Raw genomic sequence first — 20,483 nt, forward strand, 5'->3', positions numbered from 1 at the left:
ATTTCCCACAGTACATAAGGGTTAATATTGTAATGATAAAACCAGTGCAACATAATACTAGTTTTGTGGTCTAGAGTCACAAATAATGTACACAAGAACATTTGACCAAGTCTTTGTGTGATCAACAACACTTATTTGCATTCAGATGTTCTGCACTTTTTTGTTTTTTTTTGTTTTATCATAATCACTTATAATTTATTGCTAATGATGGAACCAATGGCAAAGCAGCAGGAAAATAAAGGAGCTAATTTCAGCTAGAAAAACAACTCTTGAAGGCAGAACTCTGCTCTAATATTGAGTACTTGGTCATGGTCCAAGGCGTGTGCTGTGATATCTGCCCTGCCCTATATAATTCACAAACAAGCCCGAGGTGCACAGTCCTCTCTCAGACAGAAGACGCTCCATAGCCTCTATCGCTGCACATGTTGGTTTGCATATCTGAGGCAGAAAAAAATAGCTTGGATGCCGTCATGAACAATTTGAGAGTTCACCATGGCAACCAAAGCCCAGTCCTAGAATAGCAACAGCATAGAGACAAGTGTGATGAGTGTGATTATTGCTGCATGCTCTTGCAAAACACAATTATTTCTATCCATGTATGCTTGATGCTTCTGGTCACATTTCAATCCAGATGATTATTTAGCAATACTTAACTGGAGTGGTTGGTGAATGATGGACACCTTTAATCATGGAGTAATTTTTTTAAAGTATTGTGGTTCTAGCTTAAATATTTAAAGGACTATGTTAACTATTCATAATTCAGAATTAAATACTTTACAGTAGGGTAGGACTGGGCCAATGAACAATATATCAATTCGCGATAAAATTTATGTCAACAACAATGATAAGCTCTGGACTTTTTTTTTAACTCTATATTGATCCAAGACCCAATCACACAGAAGAAATGTGCAAGTGTGTTGACATTAGAAAGTCCACGGAAAATTTATCGGCTGAAAATATGTTATGCTATTTAATGGACCCTCTATTTTTTGTGGCTTCAGTTATTTTTTGGGGTAACAATGTGTTAAAGCAATAACAGTATATTAGTATATTTGTATATACAGTATCTGGAAGCATTAACAACTTATCTCGAAATATATATTGTTTTCGTTCAATGTGGAAAATAATTGGCGACGCGGTTGCACAGTAGGTAGTGCTGTCGCCTCACAGCAAGAAGGTCACTGGTTCGAGCCTTAGCTGGGTCAGTTGGCATTTCTGTGTGGAGTTTGCATGTCAACCACATGTTCGCATGGGTTTCCTCTGGGTGCTCCAGTTTCCCCCACAGTCCAAAGACATATGGTAAAGGTGAATTGTGTAAGCTAAATTGTCCGCAGTGTATGAGTGTGAATGAGTTGTGTATGGATGTTTCCCAGAGATGGGTTGCAGCTGGAAGGGCATCCGCTGCGTAAAACATATGCTGGATGTGTTGGTGGTTCATTCTGCTGTCGCAACCCTAGATTAATAAAGGGACTAAGCCGAAAAGAAATGAATGAATGGAAAATAATTATCAAGACTGCATTTCCTTATCGCTCAGCCCCAAAGTGGGGTTTATATTACAAATGTGGTATTTATTTGTTTGTTTTTTCTTTTATTTTTATTTTTTTCTTGATTTTTTTTTTTTTTTTTTTTTGTTAAGAATAAACGCTAATAGTGTTTTGTTTGTGCTGAGATATGTATGTTATGGATAAATATAATACTAAAACCTCATGTGGTGCCTGTTTTTACACAATCGTTTGCTGAAATGATTTGTCCAAAATGGCTAAATCTAGCAGAGCTTCAGTAGCAGGCTGTTTGAAACTGCCCTCTATACCCACTAATATATTTTATGCCATTTGTAGTGATGTCTGAAACCATAGTTGAGGGGTGTCCAAATTTGGTGCTGGAGTCTTAAATTCACTGAAATATTGTCTTGTAGGTCTTAAATCCTTTTAAACAAGTCTTAATTTTCATCTGTCAATGTCTCCATTCACCAACAATAGATCTCAAAAACCTTCAACCAACGTATGTACTAATATGCATATATACAACTAGGGTTTGCTAGTTCTGGCACATTATTTAAAATATGTGGCAAATAAATAACTAATTCGATTTTTTTTTGGATGAGGCAAGTAAACCTCTTTTCCACATGACCAACCGGAAAAAAAATTGTTTAGTCCTATAAGTCTGAAATTTCATTTATAACAGTCCTGTGAAACCTGCAGAAACCCTGGAACAGCATAATATTAGCCCCTAAATGTGTTTAAATTCTCTTTTAATTGATTAATAAATTATATAACTATGGTTTATACTTACTTATTTTCAAGATAGTGTTAAGATAAAATCTGTGTATCTCTATTTGTAACTGCCAGTTTGCTAAACTTTAAGTGATGCGTTTGAATTCACACAATTACATTCATTCACTCCTTCAGGTGGCCTTTATTAGTGGACTAAATGGAATGAGGGTATAGAGAGTGATTTTTGAACACAGCCTTGCATCCGAAACTGCACACCTCCCTACTATATAGTAAGTGTGAAGTATGTAACAGGATAAGTATAACTGAATTCCAAACGAACCAGGAGGATGTATTACATTCAATTAAATTCATACTTTTCATATTTACACTATTTAATGCATACTTTTAGTGGTTATTTAAAGTAATTGCCTATTTAAAAGAGCATATCTGCTTTCAGATGCAGTCTTTAAGAATGGATCATTGAATCGTTACCTCACTAGATTGAACAGATTTATTCAGGAGGAAACACTGGAGTATTGCTCGGAAATGCACAAATGTTCTTCGTTGTAGTATTTGTCTTTAAATGACTACATACTTAGACACCCTCATTTATCAGAAATCTGAGATTTTTAAAATGCATCGCTATTCTATCTTGAATGAATTATGTGCTTAGTTTTAAACAGCAGATGGCGCTGTAGGCAAGTTTTTAACCGTAAACACAAACGCTCACTAGGAAGAGTGTGCATTCGGCTAGTCATGTAAGTTATATTTTGTCACGAGATTAATGTAAACACAGCTTGCTATGAACACTATTGTTATTTTTAAGCTTTTAAATAAATCCTAAGTTTACTTTTATCATGATTGTTTTATGTTCAAGTGGCATTTGTAAGCAATTGCAAGCATAGCATGGCTGTTTGTTTATAGTGCATATAGCGCCATTTCCTGTTAAAAACTGAGCTCGATTTTTGACCTCTCAAATTTTATGAGCCAATTAAAAAAAAAATTAAAATTGAATTCAATAAAGGAATGAAAGAATATTGTGTACAAAATGCAACTTGCTAAGTATTAGCTTCTCATGCTTTTAAAAATCTATTTCAAATTTGAGCTCAATCGCTGATAATGAGAAAAACTTTATTAGTCTTGCTTGTGTGCTGTTACTATATATCATACATATCATTACTATATCATGTCTTATAAATATTAAAAAAAAAACACACAAAAAAAAAGAAAAAAACATACAGGGGTATTTTGTCCTTCCAAATTTAAATTATAGAGCAATTCAAACTCTACAGTTCAAACTACAGTTCAGTTGCACATTAAACTGTGGTAAAGAATGTATGTTATGTGATACATTTTTACCGTTATACTAAACATATAAAGTTGCTTTCATGAAAACATAAACTTGTAATTGTATTGGTTAATAGTCAAATGAAATAATAATTCAGCATGACACCATAATTACCTCAAGTCCTGCATCCGTTATGGTCGACCTCTTAAGGCTGACAGACTTCACTCCCTTCTTTGACAGCGGATAGTTGTCGATGAACTCACAAATGTCCAAATCCGAGACCCCCACCAGACAGAAGGCCTGGAAGCCTCTGAGTGCAAACGCCTGCAGGCTAACAAACTCCTTCTCCCCATTGGGCAGGATAGTGTAGAGTTCCTTGGCATGGAGGATTGGCGTCACCCCCTCCCAGAACTTGGGCTGGTAGAGCACTTTTCGCCATGTCTTGCACACCTGGGCTAGAATACACTTTTCTGCTGTGGTGAAGTACCATAAGAGCCGGTTTAGCACCTTCTCGTCCAGTACCAGTTGTCTCTCCAGTAGGGGTTTGGGGAATTGCCGGAGAGGGGGTTTGATCGCAGTCACAGGGCTCGTGTCTAGGTCTGGGCCAAGCAGCGAGGCTGCTGTGGGCAAGGGATCCAGGTGATATGGGAGGCTAGGCGGAGGCAAGATGGTGGGCACGGAGGATGACTGGCACAGGCGATTCTTGGCAGCTGGAGTGCCTTTAGTGATGCTGGCCGAACCGAGGCGGTTGGGCTGGGGGGGCAGCTTGACCATGCCGTTCCGCGTCACGCAAGGAGACTTGAGGTCACTGGGAGTGGACATATTCAGCATTGGAAGCCTGCGAATAGACCAGACTTGAATCATTTCTCTTGGATGCAGTAACATCTTGACAGATATTTAAAAATACATTATGATTGAAAACATTTCTTCACACCATGCATAAATGTGATCACAGCTCTAAAGAAAAGTGTTAATTGTTTTATGGCAGTGCTTAACAATAACAGTTTTTTTTTCCAACGACAGATTTTTACTTGCCCTGCCAACATATTCACTGGCTCACAAATACTGTATGATGGATAAATAAATATTTTTAGCAACATATTTTTTGTGTGTTTCTCATTTTCAGTTAATATTACATTTCTTAATGTTGTTTCGTGTTCAACATTTGTGGAGAAAATCCAAAGGTTTCTGGGCTAAAAAGTACATTTATAAAAACTAATTAAATGACTGTTATGAACTTGTTTAGTAGTTCAACAGAATATGCAAAACAAATAAGGAAAACTGCAAGGGCTAGAGATGTGATTTTTCAAAATAGACCTAATTGTAAGTTTTGTCATGTGTGCAGTTCTGTAAAAGACAAGACGTGGGTTCAACAGTCAATACGTCCATCTAAAAAAGCAATAGGAAGTGCGGGAATGCAGAAAACACATAAGGTAAGTGAATGCCTTAATGAATTTCACACTGTAGGTAACAAGTTCCTTTAACTGCATTTGTATTTACATAGTATGTTTCAGTCACAATAAAATATTTGACCTGAGGATGTACTGTAACACACATATGTACTCTACAGGTCTTATATTTTGTTATGCATCTGCAATGAACAAATATTTTGTCAATTCAACCACTGTACCTGCTTTATTTAAAAAGTCAAGTTTTGTATACGTTATCTATTTTACTATTAGTTGGCACAAAAATATCCTATAAGAGCCTATAAGAGTTTGATTAACTGGTTTAAGTTGGTTTAAGTAGGATAGAAGCTCAGTTTTGTAGCACTGCAACCCTCCAGGAGAAGGATTGGACACACCCTGTATTTATTATATTCTAATTAACCTGTTTACTTAACCATGCGCATTTTGAACAAAATATGCTGAACAAAAATAGAAATGCAAAGATGTGCATACATTTAGAAAATGTGCATGAAAGTGTACGTACTTAACTGAGTAGGATAACAATTTTACACAATACGAAATAATGTTGATAAAAATGTTGATCACATTGCACAACATCTCAAGTGTTGTTTTGGTCATTTTCAAAAGGCCTTAGCCGAAGTCTGTAATCAAAGTGCTTTTTTACTATTGCCTCCCGAGTCCCAGAACTGTCTTCAGCTTTTGTGTCTCCAAAAGCCTATTATGATTGTGTTTAGCTTTTGTTTTCTGAGGTACATCTAATTTATTATATATCTCCGCCTCTCTAGCACCAAAAAAAAAATCACTTTTTGATATTTGACGCATGTTTTACAAAAAGTGATGATCTTATTCTCTTTGACTCATTGGATGAAAGCAGTGTTTTTTTTCCAAAAATATTTTATTTAATATTGCAGTTTTGCACAAAAGCTTAATTCACATCTTTGTTTGTAAACATATCTAGTGATACTTTTTTCAACTAAATATGCAATGATAAATATACAATGCTTTTATGATTAATATTGTATTTTAACAACAACTTGAACATAGGTAACACTATACATTAAGGTTACATTGGTAAATGTCAGTTAAGTTAATGCATTAACTAAAATGGACACAAAAGACAATACATTTATTACAGTATTTATTCATCTTAAACTAAGTCATTTATTGCTAGTTTAACTGTTGAACTACAATTAAAAAATGCTGTACAGGATTGCTCAAACTTAGTTCATGTTAGTAAATCCGGTAACTAATGAAACCTTATTGTAAAGTGTGACCAAAACATAAATGTATTATTCATTAAGTAATTATTCATTTAGTCCTTAATTTCATGTTTGCAAATACATTAGTATGTGATGTTGGTTATTATATTTAAACATACAAATCAGTTGCAAGTAACAGTTTGGGGTTGACTAATTATTGCCATCAAGTTTATAGTTATGTGTTCTTCACAGTTTGTGGGTGGCTTAGATCTGGTTTCAAAGGCCTTAGTCCTAATTTAGATATTTAAGTAGCTTTAATAAAAAAGAAAAGCATTAGAAATGCACATTGCTAGTGTGCATTTTGAGACAAAACAATCATATATTTTAGGATGTGTCTGAGCAAGTTTTTTGGTAGCTCAAATGTGCCATTTAGTCTCTAAAACTGGAGGTTAATGTATGTCTTAAGACCCATTGTGCCTTGATGTAAAAATTCAGATGCTTGGCTAAGACACCAAACAAATCTGATTAGTGTTTCAAACATGATCTTTAAGACTTCTTGTCTGCACTGTCATTTAGCAAGTAATTGGATCCGTGCATTCAATATCTGATATATCTACATCAATTTTCATCGTAAGGACAATGACATGAGGAGTTTTTTATTGTTTACCTACAGACACTGAATGTAAATGTCAGTATAGCCAAAAACCAAAAGAAATCCTAAACTAACAATCTGATTCACATTTGATACGCATGGTGATCTGATCTGAATTATGCACAAGATACAACATGACACAACATAAGCGTCTGCTGAGTTACCGTATTTTTCACGTCAGTGCAGGTGTTCACTCAAACACTTCTTCGCTGACTCATTTGTTATTGGCATTACAGTCACATAGTTCACATACTGAGTGAAAAATAGGAAATTAGGTTGCAGAACAGACACATGTCAGCACATATGCCATTGAAATATGTATACAGACTCATATAATAAAAATAAACAACTAATAAAATGGAAATATCAGTTCAGAAAGTGATTCAAAACTAAAGAGGATGTTATGATGGCTGTGTGAAATGACTGAAGAATATACACTGAACCAGAGCTGCAGTTTCAACACCCTGGTCCACCTTAAACCCTCCATGCAGGTGTGCGTGCTCTGAGAACTAATGGTTCAAGTGTAAAATGTCAATGAGTGTTGCTTGCTTTCAGACATTTTTCTCAATAAGCCTTGCCATGACTATCTTCGCAGCTCAAAATGCTTACTTAAAAACAGCATATGCTGATTTTGAATGCAGAATGATTATATGAAGTGATTGTAATTTGCATGAAGAAAAACAAAAATGTTGATTTTGCATAAGAGAGATTTGACTAAATAGCCACTAGACCTTCACAGGAGAAACATAATCTAGGTAAAATGTATGCAAATACGCAACTCATTTCACAGCTTTTGAAATATTAGTGGGGGAAAGCAGATCTAATTTGTTTCTCTAGAAAATCAAACACAGGAGCAGACCACAAAAACCATTCCCACTCAAACTCAAAACAGGTGACGTTCATATATGAGCACGATTGATTATTTCAAGTATTTACATTTTATTAAACAAACTTATTAAACAAACAAACTTAAATGATTTCATTAAATATTATTCAGTAATATCAGAATATTATTGCATATTAGTTTCCCAGTGATGGGTTGCAGCTGGAAGGGCTTTAGCTGTGTAAAACAAATGCTGGATAAGTTAGCGGTTCATTCTGCTGTAGCCACCCCAGATTAATAAAGGGACTAAGTCGAAAAGAAAATGAATGAATGAATATTGCATAATAGATCACAATTATTTGACTGCTATGTGTGCACTCAGTGTCCCATGAGCCTTAGGATGAAAATTGTACAAATAGTATTTATTTGTAACATTAATAAACACAAATACACTTACTGGCCACTTTATTAGGAACACAGTATTAGTACCGGGTTGGACCCCCTTTTGCCTTCAGAACTGCCTTAATTCTTCGTGGCATAGTTTCAACAAGGTACTGGAAATATTCCTCAGAGATTTTGGTCCATATTGACATAATAGCATCATGCAGTTGCTGCAGATTTGTCTGCTGTACATCCATGATGCGAATCCCTCATTCCACCACATTCTAAATGTGCTCTATTGGATTGACATCTGGTGAACGTGAAGGCCATTTGAGTACAGTGAACTCATTGTCATGTTCAAGAAACCAGTCTAAGATGATTCGCACTTTATGACATGGCACGTTATCCTGCTGGAAGTAGCCATCAGAAGATGTGGTCATAAAGAGATGGATTGAAGCACAATGCTCAATTGGTACTAATGGGCCCAAAGAAAATATCCCCCACACCATTACACCACAAACTGCAGCCTGAACCGTTGATCCAAGGCAGGATGGATCCATGCTTTTGTGTTGTTGATGCCAAATTCTGACCCTACCATCCGAATGTCGCAGCAGAAATCAAGACTCAGGCACCGTTTTTCCAATCTTCTATTGTCCAGTTTTGGGGAACCTGTCCGAATTGTAGCCTCAGTTTCCTGTTTTTAGGCACCCAGTGTGGTCTTTTGCTGCTGTTGCCATCCACATCAAGGTTCGACGTATTGTGCATTTAGAGATGCTCTACTTCATACCTCGGTTGAAATGAACGGTTATTTGAGTTACTGTTGCTTTTCTAGTCTCCTCTGACCTCTGACATTAATAAGGCATAACTGCCGCTCAATGGATATTTTCTAAAAATCCCAGTACATCAGCAGTTTCTGAATACTCAAACCAGCCCGTCTGGCACCAACAACCACGCCACGTTCAAAGTTACTTAAATCACCTTTCCCCATTCTGATGCTCGGTTTGAACTGCAGCAGATCGTCTTGATCATGTCTACATGCCTAAAAGCATTGAGTTGCTGCCATGTGATTGGCTGATTAGAAATTTGCGTTAACAAGCAGTTGTAACTAATAAAGTGGCCAGTGAGTGTAAAATAGTAATATAATAATAATAATAATAAGATAATAATATAATTAATTTAAATATATATATATATATATATATATATATATATATATATATATATATATATATAATTTTAAGTTACACACCAAACTTTTAAAGATTTAAAATGATGATTTTTTTTTGTTAAAATAGTCAAAATTAATATGTAAAATAATCAACAAATATTTGGTACTACCTGATTAGCGAAATACAACAAAGTAGGTTGGTTTGTGTTAAATTTATTAAATGGAGTAAATCACACTTGAAAATGTTTGCATATTTATGAACACACACAGAAAAAGAGATCTTTCCAAGTGCTAGTAACATTTCCCCCAGAAGTGTCAAAACCTATGAAGGCAAACAAGCTCAGGTGTCTCATTAAAAAAGCGAGGTGAGATGAGATTTGGTGGCTCTGATTTTCAACCACAGCATCCATCTTTTTAAATTTTAAAGTTAAACACTGTGGTAATAGCCATTTTAGGGAAATTGATAATCATTTTTAAATGTTTAGTATTGATAGAGGAGCACTCGAGCCTTACTTATGATACTATAAGGTTACGTAAAACAAAGAAAAAGTTTGGTAAACACTAAATTAAAACAATAATTAATTCCTTTCAAATGGCTGGGGGAGATAAAATGGTATAGACAACAAAAAATATTTAAACTTAACTAAGTATCTCATATACAAGTGTAGCTGCTGGAAAGAAAGGGCGAGAGAAAGAGAGAGAGAGAAGAACCTGTTAGTGCAACTTCAGCACCAAGGAGAGCAACTGAACTGCCTGATGAAGCACATCAGACTGCCTTCAGCTACACTTCTGCACTGCAGAGTTTGGCCCATCATGATACGCAACTTGTGTGGGTAATGCAGTCAAGAGTTCTTCATAAAAATAAAAATAAAACTTGGGGCAATTCATTAAAATGACACAGAAAGGGCTAGTAGTCCTCTGCACTGGGGCAAATGAAACATGCACTGGGCCAGAGACCTAGAGTCAAACCATCAGCAGAAAATGTATGAATGGAGTGGGAGAAGTGATTTAAAAAAAGAGACTAGCTGACATATTCTGCACTGGGTTTGATGGGAACTCTCTGTACTGAAATATGTGCCAAGAAAAAGCAGTGGCAGCTTGCCAAGGCCCGATCCATATGCTGTCTTCTTTACCCACCATTTCAGCACAAAATATATAATTTGAAAGATTTTAAAGAAGCAATGTGCGTTAAGTGTTGGGGTCTCAGCACTCTATATATGATAGAGTATTTTTACCTTGCAGTAAAGTAGAATCGATATTTAGACTTCTCACATTAATATGAAAACAAACTCAATCATAGAGGAAGTATTGTGGCATCATGTCTGGGTTCAAATATTCCAGTGTGACGCTCAGCAGTTTTCTGACACAGTGACCCGTTGGTGCGAAGGTCTAACTGTAACCTCTGGATGTGTTCTCACATTTCAGTCAGTGCACTTTTGATGCACTGAAACAGTATTACGTAAAGGCTGTTAACAGTATGCATCAATGTATTTATATATAGCTGCTTGTCATTTGAAAGCCTTGAGAGGAATTTAAAATTCAAATAATGATCATTTCAAATTCTGCTCTTTACATTCAGCGCTAGAACAAATTAGTTCAGCTGTCGCCCCCATGGAGACTTTGAAAAGGGGACGTAGCCAGTGAAAACCTCCAGAAACACAGTTAAGCAGCAAAGCATTTGAAAGCGAGACATGGAAAGGGCATGGCTGCAGTCCAGATGGGTTCAAGGGAGTTCATCTGGATATTCACAGAAGGGGGAAAAAACAGCTCTTAAATAATTAGGGGGGTGTTTTTTAAAAGCACACGGCTATAAATCGTATCAGCATGCTGAGCGCCTTTCGACTTTTCCAAATAAAAGTGGCACGCACGCAGAAGTTATTTTCTGAATCAAGCTGAGAGGATTAGAATAGCTAGAATTAACTTATCAAAGATAAATCCACCGCTTCATTACAAACAGATCAACTAAATAACAGATTACACTGTTTGTTTAGATTATTCTCCTGCTTTTAGTGCAGGATATTTCATCTTTATTTTAAGTAAGTCTGTTAAAATATTTATAATGATGCCAAAATAAAGACTCATATTGGATCAAGCCCAAATTCTGGAAAGATGTTAACTGAAAGTACTTCCTTCATTTCTTGGAATACTTATTGACTGTTAACCAGAATAAAACAAAATATGTTGTCTGTTGAGTTCCTTCACTAATGCTTTCATATCCTCCTGTTCATAAGCAATCTGTCTGTTAGCAACAGGGTTACTCTTCAATAATACTTTTTTCGAGGAAAGCATCCCATTGCCTTTCATAATATAGAGCATTTTATTTATTCATTTTAAAGATACAAAAAAGCCATGCAAATTTGAAAAAAAGAGTAGTAAATGGAAAACATGAGCGTGAATAAATGAAGATTTCACTTTTGGATGAATATTCTTTTCGTGGGATATCACATGGTTAGAGCGTTTTACTTTGCATAATATGGATCTGTGAAGTTCTAAACTCATCTAGGGCTGCACGATTCTGGATAAAATAAGAATCATGATTTTTTTTTGCTTATAATCAACATCACGATTTTCTTACGATTCTGTAGATGTAAAATAAAGGCTAATATGAGTATCCTATTATTATTGTTACTTCTCAAACATATGATTAAAAAAACAATAATAATATTAGGCCTATGTGTAGGATGTATGTTGTGCTAAATTTTTATATAGACTTGAAATGATGGACTTGAATAGACTTTAAATGTGTCCTGATCGTTAATGCACAGGAAAGTGAATACATCAGAATATAACTATTGATAATTCTGAAGTTGAATTAATAGACATTTGTCATTATCCGATTCCCTCTTGCATCATATTTCACATTTAAATAGGCTGGAGTAGTTATACTGACAACATTTATTCTCACACTTTGTGTTCACTATGAAAGAAAAAAAACTTATCAAATGCTTGTCCTAATCATAACTCTAAAAAGCGATATGACCATTTAAATGATGCGCGCGGTTTTGGTTTCACTTTCAATGCTGAGTGCACTCATGTCATGGCTGCCGTCACTTTGAGAAAAAAAACATACTTTTCACACTTCCTACATGGCTCGCAAATGATCTCTCGGTGCAACAAGCTGAACATTATTTACAACTTTATTACCTGTTATTCACAGCCTGTGCAGGTTCTGTTCACTACAGTAGACATCATTCGCAACCGCGTGTGGGTCCTTTTGGTTGTAAACAAATAGTGTGTCAGCTCACATGTGATTTCGCAGCCGCGAATACATCATTACATGAAGACAGAACACATTTTTGGGTGAATTATACCCTATAAATACAGTATGCTGACCATTTGGAGGTGTCCATGTTGCTGAGCAAGACTTGTGCGACTTATGCTTTTCTCCTGAACTTGAAAATATAATTGGCTGAATCGTAGAGATGCCGGATTTAGATCGTATAGAGGGTCAAATCGAGATCACAATCTTTTTTCGATTAATTGTGCAGCCCTAAACTCATCTACTCATTTGTAATGGAAGTTTTTCCTTTAAGCAAATGCTTTCCAAAGAAAATGGAACTGGTTGGCATCACTAAAGAGGGCAACATCTCAACTTTCTTGTTTCCCGAACTCTTGGCAATGTATTTGCATGGAGTAAATCCATTCTCCCCTTTGCCACTTTGCAAGCCTTTTCATTTTTGCCTACAGGCCCAGCCTCCGTACCCGTGTTATTTGGATTTACTGACGAAGCATACAAGCCCTATCACAACAAACAAGAAGAGAATGGAGCCTGGTGCTTCTGCCACGGACAGATGTGCGATGTTTGGCACACAATGAGGGTTGGGGGATGGGACGAGAGGGAACTGGGGAGATGGGATAGTGGAAGCTTCTTCGACTGGACAGGATTGGCAATGGTCTCTTTGAGAGGGATTTGCATGTTCAAAGTAACCACACAATCTAGTGGTGCTCAGTGAGAGGTGGCTTAAGAGCACTTCTGAGACTTCCTCAGCGGAATTTCAAATGAAGTTGCTGGAGTTACAGGAAGTTGAACTAAGTTTTTGGAAGTTTGGAAGTGGGACAACAGTTTCAAATCTGTACTCTCTGAAGAATAGTTTCACATTAGTCTTCACAAATTACACTAATGTGAAAAAGTCTGCTCCTGTATAAATGCGACTGCAGTTGTTTAAATAGAAATAAAGAATGAGGTATCGTTTCTAAACCAGGAGGGAACCAAAATAGTATGTTAAAGGGATAGTTCACACAAAACTGGAAATTATGTGAACATTTACACATCCTTGCCTGGTTCAAAACTTTCTTTAAATACAAAAGAAGATATTTTGTAAAAACTTTGGTACACTGGTAACCACTGACTTCTATTTTTCATACTATGGATGTCAATGGTAACCAGTTTTCAGCTGTCTTCAAAATAGTTTCTTCTGTGTTGAACAGAATAAAAAAACCAAAAGTTTTAGGCCACCTGACGACGAGCAAATAGTAAATGTTAATTTTTAAGGAAACTATACCTTTGTAGGTTAATGTGGTCCCCAGCGGAAAACATTTAGTTGATCCAAGATAGTTTGAGATATATTGGAAGCCAAAACTATAGGTTGGCAAATAACATAAATAACATAACTTGGTAAAGGAAAAAAGTCTGCTAAAGCCACCTGATAAATGCCCACTCACAGCATAAGCAATAATGATAAGGGATGTTAAATCTATATTAAACATATAAAGTATATGGTATTTACATCATCAGACAATAATGTTCAGTTCATTATAGGAAGATCTGCTGTTATATCTGCCACTTTACTGTTTACGAAACACTGTTCAAAAAAAGGCTGTTCATTTACAAAATATCAATGTATTAGGTGCCTAAAATGCAAGTTTTTGACAAAATGCAAGTTTTGACAGCGTTGTTATCTTCATGCAAACTCCAAAAATACACTTTTGTAAAAACAGCAACATTGTGCATTACCTGTTTATAAATATATGTGAGTGTTTTGAACACCAAAACAACAATGGCAAACAGTTTCCTTGCAAAGTGACAATAGAATACTGGCCTGACACATATAATCTGGCTTCTTTAGTCCTTTTTGCAATGTAAACGGCATATTTTTGAAAATATTGTCATCCATATGTGAAAGCTTTCAAAAATGTGAAAGAAACGTACACTCTAAATTTCTTCAGATTAAATTTGATCCAAATATTTACCAACAAAACTTTTACGTTTAAATATTATTGAAAATATAATATATAGGGGCGTCTCTGTGGTGCAGTGGGGAGCACAATTGCCTCACAGCAAGAAGGTTGCTGGTTTAAGTCTCGATTGGGTCAGTTGGCATTTCTGTGTGAGTTTTGCTTGTTCTCCTCGTGTTCGCGTGGGTTTCCTTCGGCTCCAGTTTCCCCCACAGTCCAAAGACATGCAGTACAGGTGAATTGGGTATGCTAAATTGTCCGTAGTGTATGTGTGTGAATAAGAGTGTATGGGTGTTTTCCAGTGATGGGTTGCAGCTGGAAGGGTATTTGCTGCATAAAACATATGCTGGATAAGTTGGCGGTTCATTTCGCTGTGGCGACCCCTGATTGGTGGAGGGACTAAGCCGGAAAAAAAATGAATGAATGAATAACCCATTTGTTTAATTTTCCCATATTTTACCCAAATTTGAGCTGAAATAACCCAGCATTTTTATTATAAAGCTGTGTTGATGTATGCTTTATCATTCATCAGCTGGATAAATCAGTCAGAATTTAATGTAAAACAATAATGTTAGTATGTGTCACTATCATTATAGCTGCAGTGTGGCCTTCCATAATTATATAATTATTGTTCTAGTTTTTAGTATTTGGAGTTATTGTTCTTGGTGTGAACTACCCTTAAAACTGACCCGAGGAGAGGGGGATGCTCGGTATGAAAGGGAAGATAATCTACACTGTCTCACTGGGGATAGTGTATGCTATGCTGTCAACACTTAGTGGGCCTCCACACATGCTCACTTTCACCCATGATATTAGTTACAGCTGTAGATGCTGTCACTGATCTTTTGCCTGATAAACCTATAGAGAGAGGTGTGTTAATGTTTTATGCAGACCTTCATTTTAATATTTCAATATTAATTATAATGATGCAATAATAACGTAATGCTGTTCAAACTTTTTCATTTATTAATGTGAATTTTTCAGAATGGATATTGTATTAAGTCTACGATTTGAAAATAAATGTTTGTACTTAAAAGGATAGTTGAAAGAAAATGATTGTTTACTCAACCTTTACTTTTACCAAACCAGTTTGACTTCATAAGATATTTTGGAGAATGTTGGAAACCTGTAACCATTGACTTCTTTTTTACTATGAAAGTCATTGGTTACAGGTTTTCAACATTCTTCAAAATATCTTCTTTTGTGTTCAACAGAAGAAACACTCTGGTTTGGATCAAGTAGAGGGTGAGTAAATGATGACATAATTTTCAGTTTTGGTTAACTCTCTCTTATTATTTGTTATTAGTAATAATTATCCCTTCTTAGTTTTACAAATTTAGCTTTTTTAGCTTATTTTTGTGTAAAATATCTAATAGTTTGGCAGTACAGTCAGGCTAGAAAGAAATGTTGGAAATTGTTCTGATAATACTTCATATGCTAAAAATGAAAAGTCAAGTAGGCTACAAGCATGTTGCATTATGGTATTCTGTGCAGTTAGCAATCTTCTCTTTTGTTTATTATCAGCAAATGAAGTAGGTCATCTAGATATTCATACAGAAAATGTACATGCTTGATGTGCAATAAAATGTAGAGTAGTGATGTTAAGAGCAGCATAATTGTATGTTTTTCTAAACATAGCCTAACTCTCATTAACTCACTGATGTTATTAAATTAGAATAGCAGGCCTAATCACTAAGGGTCTTCCAAGCTTCTAAACAGCTTAGGAGAATCAATCCCTGACTAGACCTGTTAAGAAATCCTGTAGGCCTTACAATTGAGATGTTTAGTGTGAGGTGTAGACACGTGCTGATATTCAATTACACGTAATAAGGAAGAAGCCTAATTAAAATACTGTGGCTAATTATTAAAATGTTAACTTTTAGAATGACTTTTAAGTATATTCAGATTGTTTTATTGACAGTAGTGTTTAGAATTACACAAAATTCTTGAAAATTTAATATGCTATCGTTCTTATTATAAACAAATTTACAAGTTATTCTGTCTTCAAACATACCTGAGATATTGATTAAAATGATCTGATTCTTGTTCTTTAGTAATTTACAATAAGGCTAAACTGATGATGGAAACTACATATAAAGTAATAACGTATTTATTAAATGAATCCAAAAACCTGCAAAGTTCAGTTGCATTTTTAAAACTTTACATTAACATAATCTGTTATAATAGATTTTTTACCCTTTTTTTAGAGTTCAAACTTGAACAGGAAACATATATTTGATATATTTGTAAAGATAAGTTCAGATTTAGACAAAAAAAAAAAACAGTGCTAAAAACAGTTAAGGGGTTAATGCACTTAAAAGTGGTAAATATAGAGACCTAATTCTAAAGGATTAATAATAATAATTATACCATTATTCATAATAATTATTATTACCACTGACTTTATAATAGTTTAGCAATTTATCTCGTTTGAAATATGTTTTACTGAACTTTTTTGCCATTATATATGCTAAAGTAACTACTGTTGCAGTTCATGTCAGTATTGTGATAATACTGTATATTCTAACCAGGCTTTATAGCAACAATAATACTTTGTGCTGTTATATCGAAAGTGAAGTTCATTAGCACTCATAATAACAATGTGTTTTAGTATTAGATTAGATTTTTAGATTAGATTCAATTTATTGTCATCACACATGTACAAGTACAAGGCAACTAAATGCAGACGTTTAACAAATACTGGTATTATTTATAACAGAAATATTAACAAAATAATAGCATTTAGATTTTTTTATATTCATCCATTCATTCATTTAGAAGTTATAAACTTTCATTTCACTTTCTATGTCGCCTGTAGGCCTACTAAAACATTTTTTTTTCTTAATTGCAACAATAAAGCCACTGGTTTGAAACGACGTGAATGTTCATTTTAGGGAGAACTATCCCTTTAAATTCCTGTCGTCGAATAACACTGCACAGAGAGCAACCTTGGCGCCAAGTGTGGAATCATGCAGTTGTCTAAATATTAACAAACACTCTACGCGGCCTTCTGTGATTGTATAAACGCCGTTGCCGTTTATCGAACAAAACATTTGCCTGTTACGTCACGACAACCGCGCGAAACGCGGAGGATAACGTGTGTATCTCGACCTCAGGAAGACGGACAGGTGACGTCATGTACATGAGGAATTTTCAGCATCCTATAAGCAAAGACAAAGACTGTCTCAAAACCTAGTGAGCTGCCTACCTAGACAACAACAGGCAATTTTTATTCATTAACCAGTATGTTGGGCAGGTTTCCAATAGTATCAATATCAATTTAATTGAGAAGCTTAAAATAAGTTTGTTTTTATAACTCTGAGCCCTTTTATTTAAAATTTAAATCTAAGTAGGCTAACTTAAAGGTTTAGCCTTTAAGTAAAACAAACTAGGCTAGCTGTCAAATGGAAGCAAAATAAACTTCAAGTGAAATACATTTTCCTCGACAAACTCGTATTAGCCTCATTTGTGAATGCTTTAGTAGATAAATATTTCTTTCTGTTCACAGTATATTTGGACAGCATGCGCCTCTGATGTACAAAAATGTTGCCTAGGTAGGCAACACGCTAGGTTTTGAGACACAGCCAAAGACATGCACGTTCACCCGAGCGGTAATAATGTTGCATTCTCGTTTCCTTGTCCTTTCCTCTTTTTTCAGATCAGCTCTATTGATCCTCTTCCCATCATGGCTTGTTCTCTTGGGACAATTGTTATTACCAGTAGCTGATATACTGCTTTTCTTTGAATCCTTTGCGTTAAACGCCGTCTAAGCTTGATCAAAACACGCATCACATTAATAATCGGTTGTATTAATAGTGTATTCTCTTACCTTTCTTTCATATGCAGCTCACACGACCATTAATCCATCATATAGTGCTATCTCTGCCTGGCTCGATCGCGTTTCCCACAACGTTGCAGGACGCATGAGGGAAAATAAATAAATATAGCAGTACCAGTAGCAGCAGCAGCAGCCCTGCCCGTTATTTCCTTGCGGAGGTGATGATAATTTGATATGTCGATGTTGCCATAGAGATGTAAACCTTTTCTCAGTAGCGAAAGCCGGGAAATATCACTTTATATGTGTATGGAAGGGAATATTAAACAAGCGAATTAATGCCCTAGCCTAAAATAACAGCCCGTTCATTCTGTTTCTCCACACAAAGCTTGCCTCCCACTCGCTGTCTCTTTCTCTCTCACATGCACACGCACACAAAACAGACCAATCCCATTTAAAGAGATAGCAGCAGAAAAATATCAATAATGCATCGCTTCGGGCTGGTGAGCATTGAATGTTTTGTGAGCGTTGGTTGTAACTCTCCCGTAAGAGAAAGACGAAGGTAATGTTTTGTTATGTAACCCCATGTTTACTTGCCTTTTGAAGATGCATATGCATAATATATTACACAATTATACACAATGTTATTAATCTTCGTATGGCAGGTATTTCTAGCTCTTAAAATTGTATTGCCCGAGCAGCGTTCCATGTGTTGAATTATCTTCCATGCATACATAAATGCAAATTTTTACTCCCAAATTGAGATTAATGTTGTAAATGTTTTGTGTAAATTGCTTGGCTTCATATGGAGCGCATTTAGGTGTTTTTAACCGTATGTCCCTTTTTTAAATTAATTTTATATACCAGCAGTGTTCAGTAGTGTAGTCAGTATTGTGTTGCTGACTAATGCATTGAAATCGTTTGTAATTGCTCATATGAGTTTATAAAGGTGTGGTCACATTTAGATTCCATCACAAAAAGCTCAGTTTCCCGTTGTTTAGTGAAGTATATGTTTAAGTTTATTATATCCAATACAGTTTACACATAATCAATTTCAAACCAGTTATGTCATATCATATATTGAAATTGATATAATGCAAAGTATTACCGTGGCCAACTTGAATAGACAAAAAATAATAATAATTAAATGGAAGTGGCTAAACATTTAGTAAATGTGGCCACACTTTAGCTAAAACTATTTTAATACACTTAAAGGGATGGTTAACCCCAAAAAATTAAAACACTAATTATTTGCCCACCCATAAGTGTTTCCAAACCTTTATGAGTTTTCTTTTCTTTATTATCTGTTGAAGACAAAATAAGATATTTTGAAGAAAGCTGAAAACCTGTAAACACTGACGTCCATAGTAGGAAAAAGCAAATGAAGAGTTTAGATGCAAAAACCTTTAAATACAGTCTAATATTTTCTACTAAAATGAGCATTTTTACCAGGTTCCTGTGTATAGGTTCAGTAATTTTATTTTTACGGCACAGGGTAAGTCCTTCTCATGGTCTTTAAAGTGAAATAACTGTTTATGCTGATAAACACAGGAGGCTGAGAAAAACGGCAGGTTGAAACTCTTCAAATACTTTACTATGAAAGTCAGTGGCTACAAGTTTCCAGCTTTCTTCAAAATATCTTCCTTTGTGTTCAATAGAAGAAAGTGTGAGTTAATTATGACAGAATTACAATTTTAGGTGAACTATAGTGATATTTCAGATTTTAAAAATTCAATAAGCCCAATTTTTGCATTGTAAATCCCATACACTCCTAGACATACTTTGCGCTTGTCTGATGCTGGTCTTTTAACTGCTCGGTTAACATGGCTAAAAACTATGGGAGACCAGGCATTCTCTTCATTAGCACCTAAATTGTAAAATTTGACATTTTAGTATTTTTAAATCATGTCTTAAAACTTACTTTTTTTGGGTAGCTTTTTTATTTTTAGATCTATTACTATTATTATCATTTTGTGTTTTTAATTATTTTTAAATGTTACATTTTTTCTTTTTTGCATTCATCCTTGTATGTGCTTTTTACTGCTGCACATTTTATATGTCTGTAAAGTGCCGTGAGATGCTACTTTTAAAGGCGCTACATAAAAATAAAGTTTAATATTATTATTATTTATAACTATTGGCTTCATGGTGGTGTAGTGGGTAGCACAATTGCCTCACAGCAAGAAGGTCGCTGGTTCGAGCCTCGGCTGGGTAAGTTGGCATTTCTGTGTGGAGTTTGCATGTTCTCCCTGTGTTTGCGTGGGTTTCCTCCTGGTGCTCCGATTTCACCCACAAGTCCAAAGTGTTATAGGTGAATTGAATAAGCTAAATTGTTCATTTAACTTACTGTATGAGCTGGTTAAAAAATGTGATTAAGTTACTAATTTACAATTTTTGGGG

The 20,483-nt window shown here is 35.2% G+C and overlaps 1 protein-coding gene across 1 annotated transcript in view; it reads right to left on the reverse strand.

Moving 5' to 3' along the window:
- The window catches only part of fbxl16 (F-box and leucine-rich repeat protein 16), a 30,897-nt gene extending 12,414 nt beyond the window's left edge, over nucleotides 1–18,483 (reverse strand). Inside the window, exons 1-2 of the mRNA XM_056453548.1 lie at nucleotides 18,138–18,483; nucleotides 3,676–4,339 (exon numbers count right to left, since the gene is read on the reverse strand). Coding sequence (XP_056309523.1) covers nucleotides 3,676–4,339; nucleotides 18,138–18,148 — 675 coding nt within the window. The 5' untranslated portion in view covers nucleotides 18,149–18,483. The remainder of the gene's footprint in view (nucleotides 1–3,675; nucleotides 4,340–18,137) is intronic.
- Nucleotides 18,484–20,483: the final 2,000 nt, after the last annotated feature.

Source organism: Danio aesculapii, chromosome 3, assembly GCF_903798145.1.
Source record: "Danio aesculapii chromosome 3, fDanAes4.1, whole genome shotgun sequence".
In the NCBI taxonomy this organism is placed as follows: Eukaryota; Metazoa; Chordata; class Actinopteri; order Cypriniformes; family Danionidae; genus Danio; species Danio aesculapii.